This window comes from Oncorhynchus kisutch, linkage group LG4, assembly GCF_002021735.2.
Source record: "Oncorhynchus kisutch isolate 150728-3 linkage group LG4, Okis_V2, whole genome shotgun sequence".
Taxonomy (NCBI): domain Eukaryota; kingdom Metazoa; phylum Chordata; class Actinopteri; order Salmoniformes; family Salmonidae; genus Oncorhynchus; species Oncorhynchus kisutch.
Window position 1 is genome coordinate 54,219,394 of NC_034177.2, and position 24,063 is coordinate 54,243,456.

At 44.4% G+C, this 24,063-nt stretch overlaps 2 protein-coding genes across 12 annotated transcripts in view; both read left to right on the forward strand.

Annotated features, from left to right (window-relative positions):
• Window positions 1-13,325, forward strand: part of LOC109889700 (pleckstrin homology domain-containing family A member 5) — a 107,864-nt gene extending 94,539 nt beyond the window's left edge. For 4 of the 8 annotated variants that reach the window (XM_031823232.1, XM_031823235.1, XM_031823233.1 and 1 more), the window contains 6 exons: window positions 7,536-7,826; window positions 9,375-9,533; window positions 9,818-9,951; window positions 10,562-10,698; window positions 11,015-11,159; window positions 11,354-13,325. In XM_031823232.1, coding sequence (XP_031679092.1) covers window positions 7,536-7,826; window positions 9,375-9,533; window positions 9,818-9,951; window positions 10,562-10,698; window positions 11,015-11,151 — 858 coding nt within the window. In that variant the 3' untranslated portion in view covers window positions 11,152-11,159; window positions 11,354-13,325. Of the gene's footprint in view, window positions 1-7,535; window positions 7,827-9,374; window positions 9,534-9,817; window positions 9,952-10,561; window positions 10,699-11,007; window positions 11,160-11,353 lie in introns of all 8 variants that reach the window. The other 4 variants (XM_031823234.1, XM_031823236.1, XM_031823238.1 and 1 more) reach the window with 4 other exon arrangements.
• Window positions 13,326-14,223: 898 nt separating this feature from the next.
• The window catches only part of LOC109889701 (zinc finger protein aebp2), a 58,270-nt gene continuing 48,430 nt past the window's right edge, over window positions 14,224-24,063 (forward strand). For 2 of the 4 annotated variants that reach the window (XM_031823240.1, XM_020481321.2), the window contains exon 1: window positions 14,224-14,939. In XM_031823240.1, the coding sequence (XP_031679100.1) occupies window positions 14,326-14,939 (614 nt within the window). In that variant the 5' untranslated portion in view covers window positions 14,224-14,325. The remainder of the gene's footprint in view (window positions 14,940-24,063) is intronic. The other 2 variants (XM_031823239.1, XM_020481322.2) reach the window with 2 other exon arrangements.

The following is a 24,063-nucleotide window of genomic DNA, read 5'->3' on the forward strand; positions in this document are numbered from 1 at the left end:
ACACACACATACAGTACCACTTGAAAGTTTGGACACACCTACTCATTCAAGGGTTTCTTTATTTTTACTATTTTCTACATTGTAGAATAGTGAAGACATCAACACTATGAAATAACACACATGGAATCATGTAGTAACCAAAATATAGTTAAATCAAAATATATTTTAGATTTTAGGGTCTTCAAAGTAGCCACCCTTTGCCATGATGACAGCTTTGCACACTCTTGGCATTCTCTCAACCAGCTTCAGAAGATAGTCAACTGGAATGCATTTCAAATTGACAGGTGTGCATTGTCAAAAGTTAATTTGTGGCCAATTAGTTGTGTTGTGACAAGTTAGGATTGGTATACAGAATTTGGTAAAATACCAAGTCCATATTATGGCAAGAACAGCTCAAATAAGCAAAGAGAAACTACAGTCCATTATTACTTTAAGACATGAAGGTCAGTCACTCCGGAAAATGTCTTTAAGTGCTGTCGCAAAAACCATCAAGAACTATGATGAAACTGGCTCTCATGAGGACAGCCACAGGAAAGGAAGACCCAGAATTTCCTCTGCTGCAGAGGATAAGTTAGAGTTACCAGCCTCAGATATTGCAGCCCAAAGTAACAGACACATCTCAACGTCAACTGTTCAGAGGAGACCGCGTGTATCAGGCCTTCATGGTTGAATTTCTGCAATGAAACCACTACAAAAGGACGCCAATAAGAAGAAGAGACTTGCTTGGGCCAAGAAACACGAGCAATGGACATTAGACCGGTGGAAATCTGTCCTTTGGTCTGATGAGTCCAAATTGGAGATTTTTGGTTCCAACCGCCATGTCTTTGTGAGACGCAGACTAGGTGAACGGATGATCTCTGCATGTGTGGTTCCCACCGTGAAGCATGGAGGAGGTGTGATGGTGTGGCGGTGCTTCGCTAGTGACAATGTCTGTGATTTATTTAGAATGTAAGCACACTTAAGCAGCATGGCTGCCACAGCATCCCATGTGGTTTGCGCTTAGTGGGACTATAATTTGTTTTTCAACAGGATGACCTGGCCTCCACAGTCACCCGTCACCCAACACCAACCCAATTGAAATGGTTTGGGATGAGTCCTACCGCAGAGTGAAGGAAAAGCAGCCAGGTGAAGCTGGTTGAGAGAATGCCAAGAGTGTGCAAAGCTGTCATCAAGGCAAAGGGTGTCTACTTTAAAGAATCTAAAATCTAAAATATATTTTGATATGTTTATCACTGTTTTGGTTACTACATGATTCCATATGTGTTATTTCATAGTTTTGATGTCTTCACTATAATTCCACAATGTAGAAATAGTATTTTTTTTTAGATAAACCCTGAAATTAGTAGTTATGTCTAAACGTTTGACTGGTACTGTACTCAGGTATCATTTTATTTCAAAATAAAAGTATTTTATAATAGAAACTAGAGGTCGACCGATTATGATTTTTCAACACCGATACCGATTAAATCGGGCAATTTTTTAAAATGTATTTGTAATAATGACAATTACAACAATACTGAATGAACACTTAATTTAACTTAATATAATACATCAATAAAATCAATTTAGCCTCAAGTAAATAATGAAACATGTTCAATTTGGTTTAAATAATGCAAAAACAAAGTGTTGGAGAAGAAAGTAAAAGTGCAATATGTCCTATGTAAGAAAGCTAACGTTTCAGTTCCTTGCTCAGAACATGAGAACATATGGTGGTTCCTTTTAACATGAGTCTTCAATATTCCCAGGTAATAAATTTTAGGTTGTAGGTATTATAGGAATTATAGGACTATTTCCCTCTATACCATTTGTATTTCATGAACCTTTGACTATTAATGTTCTTATAGGCACTTTAGTATTGCCAGTGTAACAGTATAGCTTCTGTCCCTCTCCTCGTTCCTCCTTGGGCTCGAACCAGCAACACAACGACAACAGCCACCCTCGATGCAGCGTTTCCCATGCAGAGCAAGGGGAACAACTACTAGAAGGCTCAGAGCGAGTGACGTTTGAAACGCTATTAGCACACGCTAACTAGCTAACCAGCCTCATCTCGGGAGTTGATAGGCTTGAAGTCATAAACAGCGCAATGCTTGACGCACATGAAGAGCTGCTGGCAAAACTCTCGAAAGTGCTGTTTGATTGTTTACGCGCCTGCTTCTGCCTTCCACCGCTCAGTCAGATACTTAGATGCTTGTATGCTCAGTCAGATTATATACAACGCAGGACAAGCTAGATCATATTTGTAGTTAACTATTGATTGTTTTTTATAAGATACGTTCAATGCTAGCTAGCAACTTACCTTGGCTTACTGCATTCGCGTAACAGGCAGGCTCCTTGTGGAGTGCAACGAGCGAGAGGCAGGTCGTTATTGCGTTGGACTAGTTAACTGTAAGGTTGCAAGATTGGATCCCCCGAGCTGACAAGGTGAAAATCTGTCATTCTGCCCCTGAGCGAGACTGTTAACCCACCGTTCCTAGGCCATCATTGAAAATAAGAATGTGTTCTTAACTGACTTGTAAAGGTATAAAAAATAAATAATAATCAAAATATAATAATACCGATTTCCGATTGTTATGAAAACTTGAAATCGGCCTTAATTAATCGGCCATTCCATATGCACAAATAGCTTATTGCCCTCAAATTTTGTGTACACATTTGTTTACATCCCGGTTAGTGAACATTTTATCCTTTGTCAAGTTTATCCATCCACCTGACAGATGTGCATATCAAGAAGCTGATTATTATACAGGTGCACCTTGTGCTGGGCACAATCAAAGACCACTCTAAAATAGGCAGTTTTGTCAAACAACACAATGCCACGGACGTCTCAAGTTTTTAGGGAGTGTGCAATTTTATGTTATTTCAGGAATGTCCACCAGAGCTGTTGCCAAAGAATTGAATGTTAATTTCTCTACCAACGTCGTTCTAAAGAATTTGCTGGCCTCACAACTTCAGACCACGTATAACAACGCCAGCCCAAGACCTCCACATCCGGCTTCTTCACCTGCGGGGATCATCAGGTGGGAGGGAGGGTGAAGCAGAAATGCTCAGAATTATTTCTGTCTGTAATAAAGCCCTTTTGTAGTGAAAAACGTGTTCTGATTGGCTGGGCCTGGCTCCTCAGTGGGACTTGCTGGCTCCCAAGTAGGTGGCCCAGGCCCACACATGGCTGCGCCCCTGCCCAGTCATGTGAAATCTATAGTTTAGGGCCTAATTAATGAATTTCAATTGACTGATTTCCTTATATGAACTGTAACTCAGCAAAATCTTTGAAATTGTTGCATTTTGCGTTTATAATTTTGTTTAGTATAATATGAACTGGATGCTGTTCTCTGTTTTGCTCTATGACCCCCACAAGTGTCACAGGGGACTCGTCCTGAAGGTAAACCCATACAAATCTGGTGTGTTATATGCAAATAACGAATAATGTTATTCGTCAAGCTCTGTTATTCAAACATTTCAGAGACACAAAAAACAAAGCATGTTACAAAGTAACACTGCTACGTTTTGATGTATGGGTTGTCATTTGTCAGGGAATGGTCCAAATTCACATTTTGCCACCCCCATTTCTATGATGCGTGCTGGCTAGCCAACTAACTAGCTGTATCAGAGTACTTGACGGCGTTCACTGAGGTTTAGTGCTCCCTAGAATCCTTGAGACGTCCCTACACTAAACCCTAACCCTTACCCTAACCATAACCCGTAACTAACCTGAATCCTAACTCTTACCGTAACCAAATTTCAACTTCAATGGGGTAGGGACACCCAAGTATCCCAGAATAGCAGGGACAGTTCACTGACACAATGCTTGGGGCTAGAGGCAGCGATGGTCCAGTGGCAAATTTTGTGATGGATGTTTTTCTTTTCAAGTGACAACTACCAGAAATTCCTTGGCTACAGCCCTACAATCAACAAATACCAATACATAGAAAATGTCCTATGTCGTTGTTTTCCAGCTGCAGAGAATGAGGCAGCTCAGTCTTCAGAGCCTAGGCAAATTTTGGGTTGGAATCAGTGCAATTCATCATCCTTTCACTAGAGCATATTTCAGGTGCTCCTAAATTTTATGCAATGTTTATATTAATGTTATTTCCTCTAATTTAAGAAATCATCTTTCTGTTTTAAGCACAATCCATACAGATTATTGTTTTCATTCCAGCTATAATAATAAAATATTGGTTGTCTGTGAATATTTCCACTGTAAAATAAGAAACGTATCGGTTAAAATAATCCCATATCGGTTGCGCTGTATGCATGTGTATTACTGTATGATGTGCATGAGTTCGTTTTTTTGTTATTGGCAAGGGGGGTGTGGTATGTGCTTGTAGTTGTACAACCTGTTTTAGGCTATTTGTATGAACATTTGAATTAATTCATAAAACACAGCTGTTTTCAAATGCAGTCTATGCCTTTCTAATTTAATTTAGCCTTGGCAAGAACATTTTAATTCATAAATAACTAAACATGGCTGTCTACAAACTCAATAATTCACCTCTAGATTACTTGTTTGGGGCAGACCGTGGCCTGCTCAAAGTGAGCCGCTGCTGTTGGGAAGTCAAAACTGTCCACTTCCTTGGAGCAGCTTGCGATGCGCATCAGCCTTGTTACTTTGTCCACAAAAAGGTGCAATTTTTGGAGAGAGAATCTCTACTCGGCAGGCACACTGGAAACGGGTAAATCAAAATCACACATTTTGCCCAGTCGGGATAGACTTATAATAAACAGTACCAGTCAAAGGTTTGGACACTCATTCCAGGGTTTTTCATTATTTTTTACTAATTTATACATTGTAGAATAATGGTGAAGACATCAAACTATGAAATAACACATATGGAATCATGTAGTAACTAAAAAAAAGTGTTAAACAAATCAAAATATATTTTAGATTCCCCAAAGTAGCCACCCTTGCTCAGCATATGTGGGAACTCTTTCAAGACTGTTGGAAAAGCATTCCAGGTGAAGGTGGTTGATAGAATGTCAAGAGTGTGTCAGAGCTGTCATGAAGGCAAAGGGTGGCTACTTTGGAGAATCTAACATATATATTGATTTGTTTAGCACTTTTTTGGTTACTACATGATTCCATTTGTGTTATTTCATAGTTTTGACGCCTTGAATGAGAAGGTGTGTCCAAACTTTTGACTGGTACTGTATAATGTACTAAACATTAGGAACACCTTCCTAATATTGAGTTGCACCCCCTTTTGCCCTCAAAACAGCTTCAATCCGTCAGGGCAAGGACTCTACAAGGTATTGAATGCGTTCCACAGTGATGGCTGGCCCATGTTGACTCCAATGCTTCCCACAGTTGTGTCAAGTTGGCTGGATGTCCTTTTGGTGGTGGACCATTCTTAATCAAATCAAACTTTATTTGTCACATGCGCAGAATACAACAGGTGTAGACCTTAACATGAAATGCTTACTTAAATGCCCTTAACCAACAATGCAGTTCAAGAAAGAGTTACATTTATTTGGTCAATATTGTATTAAGTAAAAAATGATATAAATTAACACATTAAAATAACACTAACTAACTACAGGGGGTATCGGTAACGAGTCAATGTGCGGGGGTACAGGTTATTCGGGGTCATTTGTATATGTAGGTAGGGGTAAAGTGACTATGCATAGATAATAAACAGTGAGTAGCAGCAGTGTAAAAACAAATGGTGGGGTCAATGTAAATTGTCCAGCAATCTTATGGCTTGGAGGTAGAAGCTGGTAAGGAGCCTTTTGGTCTTAGACTTGGTTCTTCGGTACAGCTTGCCTTTCGGTAGCAGAGAGAACAGTCTATGACTTGGGTGACTGGATTGTCTTAGACAATCTTTGGGGCTTTCCTCTGACACTGCCTAATATATAGGTCCTGGATGGCAGGAAGCACTTGGCCCCGGCTGTATGCACTACCCTCTGTAGCGCCTTACGGTCAGATGGCGAGCAGTTGCCATTCCTGGCGGTGATGCAACCGGTCAAAATGCTCTCGATGGTGCAGCTGTATAACTTTGAGGATCTGGGGACCCATGACAAATCTTTTCAGTGTCCTGAGGGAGAAAATGTGTTGCTGTGCCTTCTTCACTACTGTCTTGGTGTGTTTGGACCATGAACGTTCTTTGATGATGTGGACACCAAGGAACTTGAAACTCTTGACCTGCTCCACTACAGCCCCATCGATGTTAATGGGGGCCTGTCGGCCCTCCTTTTCCTGTAGTCCACAATTAGCTCCTTTGTCTTTCTCACATTGAGGGAGAGGTTGTTGTCCTGGCAGTGTCTGACTTCCTCCCTATGCCTCATTGTCAATCAGTCATCAATACTTCTTTAATATTAGACATTGTGCACCAGCTGTTACTGACAAATAGACACACACCCCTGCCCCTCGTCTTACCAAACGTAGCTTGTCTGTCCTGCCGATGCATGAAAAATCCCACCAGCTCTATATTATTTGTGTTGTCGTTCAGCCAAGACTTGTGAAACATAATATATTACATTTTTTTATGTCCTGTTGGTAGTATAGTCATATATCATCCATTTTATTTTCCAATGATTGCACGTTGGCCAATAGAACGGATGGTAGTGGAGGTTTACTCACTTGCCTACGAATTCTCAGAAGGCAGCCCGACCTCCTCCCCCCTTTTCTCTATCTTTTCTTCACGCAAATGGAGGTGGTTCGGGCCCGTTCCCGAGAAAGCAGTATATCCTTCGCGTCGGACTAGTTAAAGAACAGAATCTTCTCACAGTAATCGCTGTTCTGATGTCCAGAAGTTATTTTTGGTCAGAAGAGACGGTAGCAGCAACATTATGTGCAAAATAAGGACAAAAATAAGTTACAAACAAACGTGTAAAAACTAAAAAAATAGCACAGTTGGTTTTGAGCCCATAAAACGACAGCTATCCCCCCCTGCTCCATTCACACGGAAAACTGTTGAGCTTTAAATCTCTGCAACGTTGCAGTTCTTTACATACTCAAACCAGTGCACCTGGCACCTCTAACATACCCTGTTGAAAGGCACTTAAATATTTTGTCTTGCCCATTCACCCTCTGAATGGCACACATACGCAATCCATGTCTCAATTATCTCAAAGCTTAAAAATCCTTCTTTAACTGGTCTCCTCCCCTTCACCTACACTAATTGAAGTGGATTTAACAGGTGACATTAATAAGAGATCATAGCTTTCACCTGGATTCACATGGTCAGTCTGTCATGGAAAGAGCTGGTGTTCCTAATGCCATTTAGAAATGTTACAGTCATGCATGCATGCATACACTTCACAGTGTTGAACTTAAATCCACTGTATCCATGTATCTTGTTGTGCTCTTGGGACAGCGCTCATCGGTGACATAGGGTTGGCAGGCATTAATGTCACATTAGTGTATGTGTGTGTGCGCTCGTACCTATGTGTGCCATGTGCTGTGCTGTGTCCTACTGTGAGTGCCTCTTTATTCACTCTCCAAAGGAGCAACCTTACTGTGTATCGTATAATATGCGTCCATGTGAGTTTCTTACATGTATGTTGTGTCCTTCTCTAACCAATTTTCTGTTCCCCTCTAGGAGCGTCCCCGCAGTGCAGTAGACCAGCTGTGTGGTGGGCCTGTGGAGAAGGAGAGTGGCAGGCCCAGGATGAGTGTAGAGGAGCAGCTGGAGAGAATCAGGAAACACCAACAGTGGGCACTAAGAGAGAAGACGAAGGGGCTTCACATCATGGTGATCAACAGCCCACAGCAGGGACAGCTAGGCCTGCAGGACAACAACACACACAGCCATCCACACAGTCACAGTAACACACCAACACCCTCACGAAGCACCTCGTTCACCAAAGAGAACCCCTTCCATAGCCTACAGGTAGGTAGACGCACAAGGATGCACACCAGAGCACAATATAAGCATACATACAGTGTGGCAAAAAAGTATTTAGTCAGCCACCAATTGTGCAAGTTCTCCCACTTAAAAAGATGAGAGGCCTGTAATTTTCATCATAGGTACACTTCAACTATGACAGACAAAATGAGAAAACAAAATCCAGAAGATCACATTGTAGGACGCCGGGGGGGCGTCGGTGGCGGCTCCGGTGCGGGGCGAAGTACCCACTCCCTTCGTGGTTTCGCCAGCATCGGTGGAGGCTCTGGTGCGGGACTTTGCCCCCGCCCAGACCACGGGTCCGGCCATGGTTCCGGGTAGAAGCCGTGCCCGGACTGGGAATCGGCACAGAGGAGGGCCCAGGTCATGGAGCTGGGTTGTACGCCGCACCCAGACTGGGCCCCGGCGCCGAAGAAGGCTCCTCCCATGGAGCAGGACCGGACACCATGCCTGGACTGGACATCGGCGCAGAGGAAGGCTCCTGCCATGGAGCGGGACCGGACGCCGTGTCTGGACTGGGCACCGGCGCAGAGGAAGGCTCCGGCCTTGGAGCGGGACTGGACGCAATGCCTGGACTGGACATCAACGCAGTGGAAGGCTCCTGCCATGGAGCGAGACTGGACGCCGTGCCTGGACTGGGCATCGGCGCAGAGAAGGGCTCCTGCCATGGAGCTGGACTGGACGCTGTGCTCGGACTGGGCATCGGCGCCGAGGAAGGCTCCTGCCATGGAGCAGGACTGGACACGGTGCCTGGACTGGGCATCGGCGCAGAGAAGGGCTCCTGACATGGAGCTGGAGGTTCTGGACCGTTGCAGTAGGTTCCGGACCGTGGACCGTCTCTAAACGTATTGGGCTGTGGAGGCGCACTGGAGACCTGGTGCGTAGAACCAGCACAAATTGTACCGGAACAATGACACACTTCGCACGGCGAGTGCGGAGAGCTGGCGCAGGACGTACTGGGCTGTGGAGGCACACTGGAGACCTGGTGCGTAGGGCCAGTCCTCATAGAGTAACAGGCAGAATATTCAGTCCTCATACAGTAACAGGCAGAAAATTCAGTCCTCACACAGTAACAGGCAGAATATCCAGTCCTCATGGAGTAACAGGCAGAATATCCAGTCCTCATACAGTAACAGGCAGAATATTCAGTTCCGGCACAAATTGTACCGGAACGGTGACACACACTTCAAGGCGAGTACGTGGAGGAAACACAGGATGTACCGGACTGGGGAGGCGAACTGGAGGCCAGATGCGTGAAACCGGTGCAGATGACACTGAACTGGTGTCACGCTCCTCAGCACGGCCATACTGCAGCACTCTCATCGCCACCACCTCTCTCCTGAATCTTTCATCGAGTTCCTCCTTCGACTCGCTGACGCTCTCTGGCTCATGCTAATCACATTATCCTACGTTAGCACAAACGTCCCACGCGTCCCACCGATCCTGTAGAGGTTTAATGAAAAGAACCCAGGGCTCAGTTAATTTCCTGTAATAGGTAGAATTTACAATTAAGAGTCATATGTTGTGTTCCAGAACTGTCGTCAGCGTGACGAGGTGATGAGCAGTGACATCCTGGAGCTGGAGGCGTCACTCAGAGAACAGGAAGTGTTCAGAGAGCAGGAGACACCTGCCGAGGAAATAGCACGACTCAAAGAGGCCTCGCACACTGACCACTACAACATGGACAGAGAGGTAGGAAAGGGGGGGCATTAATGTCTGTCACCTGGTCCCAAATCATTCCCTTCCCCTTGGCTCTAAGATCTGTAGATCTGAATCGTTTGGATTGGTATAAGCAGTGTAGTGGTGGAGCTTACACCATATCGCTTCAACCTAACAGATCTACCTCCTATTGAAGGGTTACGGCCAAGGGGAAGGGGCAGAGAGGAAATTTGAACAGGACGTAGTGTCTGTCATTATCATCTGGTGTATCAGATCTCTAACACCATCCCATTTTCTCTCTCTCTCCCTCTCTCTAGTTGTCAGTCCCTGAGAAGGTGTTGATTCCAGAGCGTTATGTAGAGTCAGATCCAGAGGAGGCTCTCAGCCCAGAGCAGGAGGCTGGAAAACAGAAGAAGGTGGACCGTATTAAAGCCCTCATCGCCAAAAACAGGTACTTTTCGCTTTGTCCTTGACAGTTTGGTTGCAGGTACTATGGTGGATGTGCATTCAGACCAATACAGTACAGTTTGGCTCAGCTTGGCTCAGTAGTTTCAAAAGGGTATTACTGTGGTAAAGAAACGTGACCTATGACTCAACCACATCTACTTATCTTTCCCAGGTATCTGAATCACCCTGTGTAAGGTCATTTATTACAGCTGGTCAGGGTTGATGTTTGCAGGGTACACAGCAAATACTATATACAGTGTAGAAAGAGAGTTCGGTGTAACTAGTGCTCTCTCCGGAATAGCTGGATATCAGGACAGGCAGGATCAAAATGAGTCGCCACCACACATGCTTCCTTCCTGGTCAGTGCAGATCAGTGCATAGAAAAACCATGCTATTTCCATTAGCTACATTCTACATTCTAAATATCAGACACAAGAAATTAACCAATTTGAAGTGTGTGCGTAACAAACAAGGTCCTGTGTGTCTCAGTTCTTGGTAAAATGGGGAAGGTTGTGGCTGTGGGTTCAATCCCTGGCGAGATCAAACTCACATGTACTCACTATACTTTGTCCCTTTGGATAAAACAGTCTGCTAAATGCCATATGTCTGCCCAGTATGCAGAATGTGCTCTCACCCCCAAGTGGGGTGCTGAGCCCTGAGGAGGAGGCTACAGCTCAAGAGCAGGAGAAGATGATCAACATCTCCTATGAACTGGCTGCTGAGGCTTCCAAACGCAGCAAGCTGGTCGCAGGTACAGTACAGCACATGACAGTATGGAGTATGGGAGGAGGTAGAGCAGGACCAACTAAACTAAGTGACAAAGATGGTGGAGAATAGACCTTTGAATCACAAATGATTGCAATCCTCTTTAATCTGTCCAGTTCTTTTCATAATAAGCGATCCATGATCATCATACTAATAACAGTATTCATTTGATTTAGATCAAATGTATTTCCTTCACTTGTTTTATCATTCATTAACTTCCTGCAACTTGTTTGTTTTTGCCATTGTGTGTGTGATCATGTGTGTATGGTCCACGTGCGTCCTGTGTGGTTTGCAGTGCACAGCTTGTCCTCCTCCTCACCGCTTCCTGAGCCCCAACCTTCCTCATCTCCACCTCCTAACACACAACCACCACCCCAGCTCACTGATGGGTCCCACTTCATGTGTGTGTAATAGGAGTGGCATCAGTAATTGTGTGTAGGATTGCCCGTAAGAGCCTCCATCACTACACAGTCTCTCCTCTCTGTTCAGACTCTCTTTACACTTGCCGCCTCTCAGGCTTTCAATTGCTGTCAACATTTTTGACATAAATCTTTCCAACTTTTCTCTCTCTCTGTCTGACCTGTCTCTCTCTCTCACACAATTTTTATTTAGCTCTTTTTATTCTCTCCCTCTCATTTTAGCCCAGTCCCTGGCTTCAGTGAAGACCTACAGGTGAGAGATGTGACACAGAGATGAGGAGGCTCCTGTTTGCTGTAAAGAAGACCTCTACACAAGGACATGATACACCCAGCACAAAGTGTAGACCAAGAGAACTGTACTCGACAGACAGATAGTTGGACCACGCAATGAGCTGGGCCTTATATGCTGTCTGTCAATCTATGCCTCACTGTGACATCACATCCTCCTGTGCCATGGCGTCACTTCCTGTGATGTCATCACCCTTTGATGTCATCACCACCACAATCTCCCCTCTCCCTCGCCCCATGGGATCACAACTTTGCAACAAAAAACACAATAATAAGACATCGATACTGTTGTTTGCTGTTAGAGTAGTTCGTTTCATTGTCGTAATTTATATTGTTTGGAGTTTGTGTGTGTCAAGAATATATGAACCCTTCTGTGATGAGGATGGCACACTGTTATGCCATTGATTCTTTCATAGTTTAAGAGTTCCACAGCGTTGTTTCATAACTCTTATTGCATTTCAGTTCATATTTGAGTTCGTATTGAGTTTACATTTTAGTTTAATCCCAGAATTACCCTCAATCTACACACAATACCCCATAATGACAAAACAAAAATACGTTTTCAGAAATGTTTGCAAATGTTTTTTTAAAAAGAAGGAAAAAAAAGGAAATTTACATAAGTATTCAGACCCTTTACTCAGTACTTTGTTGAAGCACCTTTGGCAGCAATTACAGTCTCGAGTCTTCTTGGGTATGACGCTACAAGCTTGGCACACCTGTATTTGGGGAGTGTCTCCCATTCTTCTCTGCAGATCCTCTCAAGCTCTGTCATGTTGGATGAAATAGCACAGCTATTTTCAGGTCTCTCCAGAGATGTTTGATCAGATTCAAGTCTGACCTCTGGCTGGGCCACTCAAGGACATTCAGAGACTTGTCCCGAAGCCACTCCTGCGTTGTCTTGGCTGTGTGCTACGGGCCGTTGTCCTGGTGGAAAGTGAACCTGGTCCTGAGTGCTCTGGAGCAGGTTTTCATCAAGGATCTCGCTGTACTTTGCTCCGTTCATTTTTCCTTCGAGCATGACTAGTCTCCCAGTCCCTGCCACTGAAAAACATCCCCACAGCATGATGCTGCCACCACCATGCTTCACTGTTGGGATGGTGTCAGGTTTCCTCCAGACGTGACGCTTTGCATTCAGGCCAAAGAGTTCAATCTTGGTTAAACCATCAGACTAAGAGTCCTTTAGGTGCCTTTTGGCAAACTCCAAGCGGGCTGTCATGTGCCTTTTACTGAGGAGTGGCTTCCATCTGGCCACTCTACCATAAAGGCTTGATTGGTGGTTGTCCTTCTCGAACGCTCTCCCATCTCCGAAGAGGAAATCTGGATCTCTGTCAGAGTGACCATTGGTTCTTGGTCACCTCCATGACCAAGGCCCTTCTCCCCCAATTGCTCAGTTTGGCCATGCGGCCAACTCTTGGAAGGGTCTTGGAAGTTCCAAACTTCTTCCATTTAAGAATTATGAAGGCCACTGTTCTTGGGGACCTTCAGTGTTGCAGAAATATTTTGGTACCCTTTCCCAGATCTGTGCCTCGACACAATCCTGTCTCGTAGCTCTACAGCCAATTCCATGGCTATGTTTTTGCTCTGACATGCACTGTCAACTGTGGGAACTTATATAGACAGGTGTGTGCCTTTCGAAAGCATGCACAATCAATTGAATTTACCACAGGTGGACTCCAATCAAGTTGTAGACATGACATGGTCGTTATAGGGTATTGTGTGTAGATTGTTTAAATTAATTTTTTCATTTTAGAAAAAGGGTGTGACATAACAACATGTGGAAAAAGGGAATGGGTCTGAATTCTTTCCAAATGCACATCCATAACAAGCTACAATGCTATTATTAGAGTTGGGATATGAACATTTGCATATGATCTGTTGTATATAATGTTAAATGTTTCTGATATTACACAGTGGTCTTTGGTGGTGGTTACTATTCTGTCATATAGAGATGTATTGAAAATGATTAGTATTTACACCTAACCATCCTAACTGAGGGCTGTTAGACAATACACTATTATATGGAACAAAATATGCACATGTAGCACATGGGGATGTTGGAAACTTCCTTCTCAGCCTTAAGTGTCCCTCTTGCATCGCCTCGTTAGCTAGCTTTTGAGGTGGCGTGGTAGCTAAGAAGCTTGTGTACAGTAGTAATGTGGTTGTGCAGAGGTCCCAAGTTCACGCCGGGTAAGGGCGAATCGGGAGGAAGTGGTCCTCGCTAAACAAGCAGTCCTTTACACACAGATAGTGTTTTTTTTTTTTTTTTTACTTTCCAGTTGCTTGGAGAACAATAAGAAACTCAGGCACAGGTGATCTTGGATGATCCATAAACAACTGAATGGATCTCAAACCAACGCTGAAGTTGTGGCCTAAGAGGTAAAACTGCTGCAGGAGACCATTATGAAGGTCTTAAAAGTGATCACAATCTGCATGTGCTTCCATAAGATTTTAAATGAGATGTTTGCCGTTTTTGCACAAGGCATATAACAATGGAATGTCACTGGTATAGTAAGGTGAAGTTGAAAGGAAACCCCTAGAACAGAAGGTTTAAAATTAGAGCAATGACTCCCCCGTGTGGTCACAGATAAAACAGCTCTGGATTGGCGTACTGCTACCCGTTTTTAGACCCGTGATTATAAACATTTGCAACTGAGATACAATTGTGCAATGTATCGGCGATTGACCTATCCGTTTAATCTCAAATATCTGCAGGCAGCCTTGCAAACCCGTTGTGATTTCTCACACACGTGATTTGTCAAGGAGCGAGAATATGACGTCACTATTTATCCCCGCCCCGCTACGCTTCTGTCCAATGTGTACACCAGGCCAGTCGTGCGACAAATGACGATGGGCAGTACAGCAATAGCTGTGGAAATCGTGAACGTAGCCATTGGTGTTCTGCAAACATGGCTACCGATGCTTCTGAGTTGGAGACTCCCGTATTGAGCGAGGAAAACAGCAAAATGCTTACAGAAAAGACCGAAAAGGAAAAGCAGCAAGATCCAGAAGCAGTGAAAGATGAGGCGGGTGATAGCTGTGTAGATGCACCGCTGAAAATTGCGGAGTGCGTGCAAGACGGAGAAGTAGGGGATGCGAAACCTGCTGCAGAGGAGGAGGCCGTGGCTGTCGGAGCGGTAGCGGAAGCGGTAGTGGTGGTGACAGTGGCAACAACAGTCGCAGCAGCAACAAGGGACGCGAATGATGACGTGGTGGTGGGATGCCAATTTGCCAAATCAGAGGAAGATAGCCTGGGCCCGGAGGACGATGTTGATACCAGTGATAATGTTTTTGACGATACGGGAAATGAAATTAAACCAGAAGAGCCGAGAGAAGAGCGCCAGTTGCCTGTTATAGTGAGTTGCGTGAAAGGCAAAGCCACCAGTGAGGATGCCCCGGAGTCTGCGGAAGAGAAAACAAACACAGGAGGCGCGGAGCTTGCGGTTGGGGACAAGAGGAGAGCCAGTGTAGAAATGTCATCCTCGGACGGAGAGCCACTCAGCCGGATGGATTCAGAGGACAGGTTGGTTCTTCTAAGATATCTAGACAAACATCGGCATATGTTTTGATTTCACACTCAGCTAGAACCCTAATCATATTGAGTGAATGTGCGACCACGAATACTATAAGAAAAGTTTTTCTGCGAATATGCTGGCGCATTCATGATCCAGTACATTGTATCCAGTGCCCTCTCTCCCATGTCACATCTTGTGCTAAAGAAAAGTACTTAGAAATGATTTGTGAACCAAAATAGGTTATGTAGGCTTCATTCGGGTGTGGATTTTGAGGCCCAAGGCGGAGAAAGACCAGTTTATAACTATCAAACGGTATTACCTTTTAATGTCAGTCTCAGCCCAGAGCTGTTTGGCGCTGGCTTGAAGGATATTGCAAATGCAGACTGAAAATACTTGAAATTCCCATCACTAGTAAAGTTTTTTACATCACCACATAGAAGACAAGGAGGCAGGAAAATAGATAAGGGGAGAATTAATATTACTCTTTTAAATTCATTGGATTTATTTGATATGATTATTAATACATTATATTTATTGGCTGGGCCCCTCTTAGGATCCTCTTAAGTGCTGCTTGGTGTGTGTGCGTGCCATCTTGTGATTAAGGCTGCTGAGGTTTTCTGCCTGAGTGGTGATCTTCATCAGGTCTGTCCTGTAGTGTTGGGTCTTATCCAGATTTCCATACCTTCATACAGTGCCTGTGTCATCTTGCCGGGATATACGGTATTAGCGGTAGTTCACACAAGGGGGAGCAATAATTTTTTTAAAGCCCCAAAACTTCACTTACCAGAATATGTGGGTGAGCGCATCTCCATCTAGCTGGGAGTCCTTCAATCTTTCTACTTTGACTGAATCGAGTTATCCATCCGGCTATACAAACACACACCTAAATAAGAGCCGAAAGGTGAAAACAACTTCAGGAGATGAAATAACGCTTTGAACACATCAACAGCGTCATTGTGCAAAATAGTATGCAGCATCTGGATATGTATGCAACAAAAGTTCAACATTCACCTTCTGCTACCATTTCTGTCAAGCCGTCTACACATAGTTTGACGCATTCGTTCAATAAATCCAACATATGCACCCCACCGAATGCACTGCAACACAATGTCGCAAGGCAAAAGCAGCGTTTCATTGGAAATTAATGTAATTCTGGTGTACCAAAATGCAATGACGCTGTCGGTGTGATCGAAGCTTAAGGACTTGAACCCCAGCCCTCTAGTAGACAACACCCAGAGCAACCAAGACAGCACTCCTTCCCAGGGGCTTCGTCAGGATGCGATCCCCATCGCTGCCAGTCTGCTGCTTGACACAATCACTGATGGACGTCGGGCCCTCATACCACCCTCATGGAGTCTGTTTCTGACCGTTTGAGCAGACGCATGCACATTTGTGGCCTGCTGGAGGTCATTTTGCAGGGCTCTAGCAGTGCTCCTCCTGCTCCTCCTTGCACAAAGGCGGAGATAGCGGTCCTGCTGCTGGATTGTTGCCCTCCTACAGCCTCCTCCACGTCTCCTGATGTACTGGCCTGTCTCCTGGTAGCGCCTTCATGCTCTGGACACTACGCTGACAGACACAGCAAACCTTCTTGCCACAGCTCGCATTGATGTGCCATTCTGGATGATCTGTGCTACCTGAGCCACTTGTGTGGGTTGTAGACTCGCCAGCATTCAAAAGTAACCAAAACATCAGCCAGGAAGCATAGGAACTGAGAAGTAGTCTGTGGTCCCCACCTGCAGAACCACTCCTTTATTGGGGGTGTCTTGCTAATTGCCTATAATTTCCACCTGTTGTCTATTCCATTTGCACAACAGCATGTGAAATTTATTGTCAGTGTTGCTTCCTAAGTGGACAGTTTGATTTCACAGAAGTGTGATTGACTTGGAGTTATATTGTATTGTTTAAGTGTTCCCTTTATTTTTTTGAGCAGTGTATATTCGATAATGTATCAACCGAGTGTGTAGCTTTTTCAATAACAGCGGGAGAAACAATGGCCGCTTTACTCAGTTGTGCAAAACTCACTCTGAGAGCCCCCACCTATCCACTTACGCAATGTGATCCTTCACGCTCACTTTTCAAAATAAAAGCCTGAAACTATGTCAAAAGACTGTTGACACCGTAGGGAAGCCATAGAAAGGGGAATCTGGTTGACGTCCCTTTAAATGGAGGATAGGCATGCATAGGAACAGAGAGGTTTCAAAATAAGAGGCACTTCCTGATTGGATTTTCCTCAGGCTTTCGCCTGCAATATCAGTTCTGTTATACTCACAGACAATATTTTTATAGTTTTGGAAACTTTAGAGTGTTTTCTATCCTAATCTGACAATTATATGCATATTCTATTTTCTGGGGCTGAGAAATAGGCAGTCTCAAATGGGTACGTTGTTTAGCCCAAAAATGAAAATACTGCCCCCTACATGCAAAAGGTTAAACACTGTTTCCCATGCTTGTTCAATGAACCATAAACAATTAATGAACATGCACCTGTGGAATGGTCGTTAAGACACGAACAGCTTACAGACGGTAGGCAAATAAGGTCACAGTTATGAACATTTAGGACACTAAAGAGGCCTTTCTACTGACTGAAAAATACTAAAAGAAAGATGCCCAGGATCCCTGCTCATCTGCGTGAACGTGCCTTGGGCATGCTGCAAGGAGGCATGAGGACTGCAGATGTGGCCAGGGCAATAAATTGCAATATCTGTACTGTGAGATGCCTAAGACAGCGTTACAGGGAGACAGGATGGAGAGCTGATCGTCCTCGCAGTGGCAGACCACATGTAACAACACCTGCGGAGGATCGATACACCTGAACATCACACCTACGGGACAGGTACAGGATGGCAACAGCAACTGCCCGAGTTACACCAGGAATGCACTGAGAGGCTGAGAGAGGCTGGACTGAGGGCTTGTAGGCCTGTTGTAAGACAGGTCCTCACCAGACATCACCAGCAACAACGTCACCTATGGGCACAAACCCACCGTCGCTGGACCAGACAGGACCCGCAAAAATATAGCCCTTCTTATATCAGCTGAAATCTCAAAGTGCTGTATAGAAACCCAGCCTAAACCCCAAATGGCAAGCAATGCAGGTGTAGAAGCACGGTGGCTAGGAAAAACTCCCTAGATAGGCCAAAACCTAGGAAGAAACCTAGAGAGGAATTATAAAAGAACATGGCCAAGATGTTCAAATGTTCATAAATGACCAGCATGGTCAAATAATAATAATCACAGAAGGTGCAACAGGTCAGCACCTCAGGAGTAAATGTCAGTTGGTGTTTCATAGCCTATCATTTAGAGTATCTCTACCGCTCCTGCTGTCTCTAGAGAGTTAAAAACAGCAGTTCTGGGACAGGTAGCACGTCCAGTGAACAGGTCAGGGTTCCATAGCCGCAGGCAGAACAGTTGCAACTGGAGCAACAGCACGGCCAGGTGGACTGGGGACCGCAAGGAGTCATCATGCCAGTTAGTCCTGAGGCATTGTCCTAGGGCTCAGGTCCTCAGAGAGAGAGAAAGAAAGAGAGAATTAGAGAGCATACTTACATTCACACAGGACACCGGATAAGACAGGAGAAATACTCCAACTATAGCAGATTGACCCTAGCCCCCGACACAAACTACTGCAGCATAAATACTGGAGGCTGAGACAGGAGGGTGCTGGAGACACTGTGGCCCCATCCGATGATAGGCAGGATATAACCCCACCCACTTTGCCAAAGCACAGCACCCACACCACTAGAGGGATATCTTCAACCACCAACTTACCATCCTGAGACAAGGCCGAGTATAGCCCACATCCTGCCCTGCCTATCTAAGGTCTTCGAAAGCCAAGTCAACAAACAGGTCACTGACCATCTCGAATCCCACCGTACCTTCTCCGCTGTGCAATCTGGTTTCCGAGCCGGTCATGGGTGCACCTCAGCCACACTCAAGGTACTAAACGACATCATAACCGCCATCGATAAAAGACAGTACTGTGCAGCCGTCTTCATCGACCTCGCCAAGGCTTTCGACTCTGTCAATCACCATATTCTTATCGGCAGACTCAGTAGCCTCGGTTTTTCGGATGACTGCCTTGCCTGGTTCACCAATTACTTTGCAGACAGAGTTCAGTGTGTCAAATCGGAGGGCATGCTGTCCGGTCCTCTGGCAGTCTCTATGGGGGTGCCACAGGGTTCAATTCTCGGGCCGACTCTTTTCTCTGTGTATATCAATGATGTTGCTCTTGCTGCGGGCGATTCCCTGATCCACCTCTACGCAGACGACACCATTCTATATACTTTCGGCCCGTCTTTGGACACTGTGCTATCTAACCTCCAAACAAGCTTCAATGCCATACAACACTCCTTCCGTGGCCTCCAACTGCTCTTAAACGCTAGTAAAACCAAATGCATGCTTTTCAACCGGTCGCTGCCTGCACCTGCATGCCCGACTAGCATCACCACCCTGGATGGTTCCGACCTAGAATATGTGGACGTCTATAAGTACCTAGGTGTCTGGCTAGACTGCAAACTCTCCTTCCAGACTCATATCAAACATCTCCAATCGAAAATCAAATCAAGAGTCGGCTTTCTATTCCGCAACAAAGCCTCCTTCACTCAAGCCGCCAAGCTTACCCTAGTAAAACTGACTATCCTACCGATCCTCGACTTCGGCGATGTCATCTACAAAATGGCTTCCAACACTCTACTCAGCAAACTGGATGCAGTCTATCACAGTGCCATCCGTTTTGTCACTAAAGCACCTTATACTACCCACCACTGCGACTTGTATGCTCTAGTCGGCTGGCCCTCGCTACATATTCGTCGCCAGACCCACTGGCTCCAGGTCATCTACAAGTCTATGCTAGGTAAAGCTCCGCCTTATCTCAGCTCACTGGTCACGATGGCAACACCCATCCGTAGCACGCGCTCCAGCAGGTGTATCTCACTGATCATCCCTAAAGCCAACACCTCATTTGGCCGCCTTTCGTTCCAGTACTCTGCTGCCTGTGACTGGAACGAATTGCAAAAATCGCTGAAGTTGGAGACTTTTATCTCCCTCACCAACTTCAAACATCAGCTATCTGAGCAGCTAACCGATCGCTGCAGCTGTACATAGTCTATTGGTAAATAGCCCACCCTTTTCACCTACCTCATCCCCGTACTGTTTCTATTTATTTACTTCTCTGCTCTTCTGCACACCAATATCTCTACCTGTACATGACCATCTGATCTTTTATCACTCCAGTGTTAATCTGCAAAATTGTAATTATTTGCCTACCTCCTCATGCCTTTTGCACACATTGTATATAGACCCCCCCTTCGTTTTCTACTGTGTTATTGACTTGTTAATTGTTTACTCCATGTGTAACTCTTTGTTGTATGCTCACACTGCTATGCTTTATCTTGGCCAGGTCGCAGTTGTAAATGAGAACTTGTTCTCAACTAGCCTACCTGGTTAAATAAAGGTGAAATAAAAATAAAAATAAAAAGGCGCCATTTCCGTTCCAATTTTCTGGAAGCTTGCTTCAGAGCTCAGGTATTTTCTGTATACCAGGGAGCTAGTTTCTTATGACAAATGTTTTTTGTTTTTAGGGGTGCGACTGCATCTAGGGTATTGCGCAAGGTTAAATTGAGTTCCTCAGTTAGGTGCTTAACTGATTTTTGTCCTATTACGTCCTATTACGTCCTTGCGTAGGCAGAGGGAGTCTGGAAGGGCATTAAGGAATCGTTGGGTTGTCTGAGAATTTATAGCATGACTTTTGATGCTCCTTGGTTGGGGTCTGAGCAGATTATGTGTTGCGGTTGCAAATGTAATAAAATGGTGGTCCGATAGTCCAGGATTATGAGGAAAAACATTAAGATCCACAACATTTATTCCATGGGACAAAACTAGGTCCAGAGTATGATTGTGGCAGTGAATAGGTCAGGAGACATGTGGACAAAACCCACTTTGTTGATGATGGCTCCGAACGCCTTTGAGTGGGTCTGTGGACTTTTCCATGTGAATATTAAAGTCACCAAAAATTGGAATATTATCTGTGACGAGAAGGTCCGATAGGAATTCAGGGAACTCAGTGAGGAACGCTGTATATGGCCCAGGAGGCCTGTAAAACAGTAGCTATAAACAGTGATTGAGTAGGCTGCATTGATTTCATGACTACAAGCTCAAAGATGAAAACGTCTTTATTTTTTTGTAAATAGAAATTTGCTATCGTTATGTTAGCAACACCCCGCCTTTGCGGGATGCGTGGGGGATATGGTCACTAGTGTAACCAGGAGGTGAGGCCTCATTTAACACAGTAAATTCATCAGGCTCAAGCCATGTTTGTCAGGCCAATCGCATCAAGATTATGATCAGTGATTAGTTAATTGACTATGACTGCCTTGGAAGGGAGGGATCTAACATTAAGTAGCCCTATTTTGAGATGTGAGGTAACATGATCTCTTTCAATAATGGCAGGATTGGAGGAAGTCTTTATTCCAGTGAGATTGCTTAGGCGAACACCGCCATGTTTAGTTTTGTCCAATCTCGGTCGAGGCACAGACACGGTCTCAATGGGGATAGCTGAGCTGACTATACTGACTGTGCTAGTGGCAGACTCCACTAAGCTGGCAGGCTGGCTAACAGCCTGCTGCCTGGCCTGCACCCCATTTCATTGTGGAGCTAGGTGAGTTAGAGCCCTGTGCTCTTCACTGACGAGTCTCGGTTTTTTTCCCACCAGGGGTGATGGTCGGATTCACGTTTATCGTCGAAGGAATGAGCTTTATACCGAAGCCTGTACTCTGGAGCAGGATCGATTTGGAGGTGGAGGGTCCATCATGATCTGGGGCAGTGTATCACGTTCAGCGTTATGTTCAGAAATGCATTGTCTCAAACAAACATCCGGTGAAAGTGCAGAGAGCCACATCAAATTACAGAAATACTCATCATAAATGTTTATCAAAATACAAGTCTTATGCAAGGAATTAAAGATATACTTCTCCTTAATGCAACCGCTGTCAGATTTCAAAAAAGCTTAACTGAAAAAGCACACCATGCAACAATCTGAGTACAGCGCTCAGGCACCAAAACAATCCATACAGATACCCGCCATGTTGTGGAGTCAACAGAAGTCAGAAATAGCATTATAAATATTCACTTACCTTTGATGATCTTCATCGGAATGCACTCTCAGGAATCCCAGTTCCACAATAAATGTTTGTTTTGTTCGATAACGTCCATCCTTTATGTCCAAATAGCGTTTAGTTCACAAATCCAAATTCACGAGGCACAGGCACTTAGTCCAGACGAAAACTCAAAAAGTTCCATTACAGTTCATAGAAACATTTCAAACGATGTATAGAATCAATCTTTAGGATGTTTTTTTATCATAAATCTTCAATAATATTCCAACCAGAGAATTACTTTGTCTTTAGAAATGAAAAGGAACAGCTCTCTCTTTCACGGCCGCGCGCCTAACTACGCGCCTGGCGTTCTTGCCAGACTTCTTAGTCAAACAGCTCTTATTCTCTCCCCCTTCACAGTAGAAGCCTGAAACAAGTTTCTAAAGACTGTCGGACCAAATCTTGGATAGGCAAAGGCTTGAAAACCTACAAACCTCAGATTTCCCACTTCCTGGTTGGATTTTTTCTCAGGGGTCTGTCTGCCATATGAGTTCTGTTATTCTCACAGACATCATTCAAACAGTTTTAGAGAGAGAGAGTGTTTTCTTTCTAAATATACTAATAACATGCATATCTTAGCTTATGGGCCTGAGTAGCAGGCAGTTTACTCTGGGCACGCTTTTCATCCGAACGTGAAAGTAGCGCCTCCAGACATAAGAAGTTAATGCAGCTTGTGGCCACACCAGAAACTGACTGTTACTTTTGATTTTGACACCCCCTTTGTTCAGGGACACATTATTCAATTTCTGTCAGTCACGTCTGTGGAACTTGCTCAGTTTATGTCTCAGTTGTTGAATCTTATGTTCATTCAAATATTTACACATGTTAAGTTTGCTGACAAAAAATGCAATTGACAGTGAGAGGACATTTCTTTTTTTTGCTGAGTTCATATTACTACTTCAGTAAGAATAAACATTTTATTCAGTGACCTTAGGTATAGAAACTGATGATCACATCAATACAGTCGTGGCCAAAAGTTTTGAGATTAACACAAATATTAATTTCCACAACGTTTGCTGCTTCAGTGTCTTTAGATATTTTTGCAGATGGTACTATGGAATACTGAAGTATAATTACAAGCATTTCATAAGTGTCAAAGGCTTTTATTGACAATTACATGAAGTTGATGCAAAGAGTCAATATTTACAGTGTTGACCCTTCTTTTTCAAGACCTCTCAAAACCACTCCCTTGGCTGAGAAGCTACCCCACACATGAATGGTCTCTGGATGCTTTACTGTTGGCATGACACAGGACTGTTGGTAGCGCTCACCTTGTTTTCTCCGGACAAGCTTTTTTTCCGGATGCCCCAAACAATCGGAAAGGGGATTCATCAGAGAAAATGACTTTACCCCAGTCCTCAGCAGTCCAATCCCTGTACCTTTTGCAGAATATTAGTCTGTCCCTGATTTTTGTCCTGGAGAGAAGTGGCTTCTTTGCTGCCCTTCTTGACACCAGGCCATCCTCCAAAAGTCTTCACCTCACTGTGCGTGCAGATGCACTCACACTTGCCTGCTGCCAAGCACCACCCTCCTTTCGAAGCTTCCAGTCTGTTATTTGAACTCAATCAGCATGACAGAGTAATCTCCAGCCTTGTCCTCGTCAAATCAAATTGTATTTGTCACATACACATGGTTAGCAGATGTTACTGTGAGTGTAGCGAAATGCTTGTTTTTCTAGTTCCGACCAAGAACAAGCTTGTCAGCACTCACACTGTTAACGAGAGAATCAGGCTACCCTACCCAAGAATTAGGGTTAGGGGTTTAGGCTTAAATAGGTTATACCTATTGTTAGGGCTAAAATAGGTTATACCTAGTGTTAATAGCCTTAACACGTAAAAATATATGTAGGTTTAGGGTATTTAAAGCAAAAAAAATGGTATAGGTTCATAGCTCTCTTGCTCCTCCCTGTGGCCTTCTTTGGCTACTACATAACTAATTTGCAACACTTGCTTGGCTCATAATCTGAGGTAGCGATTTTGGCTTG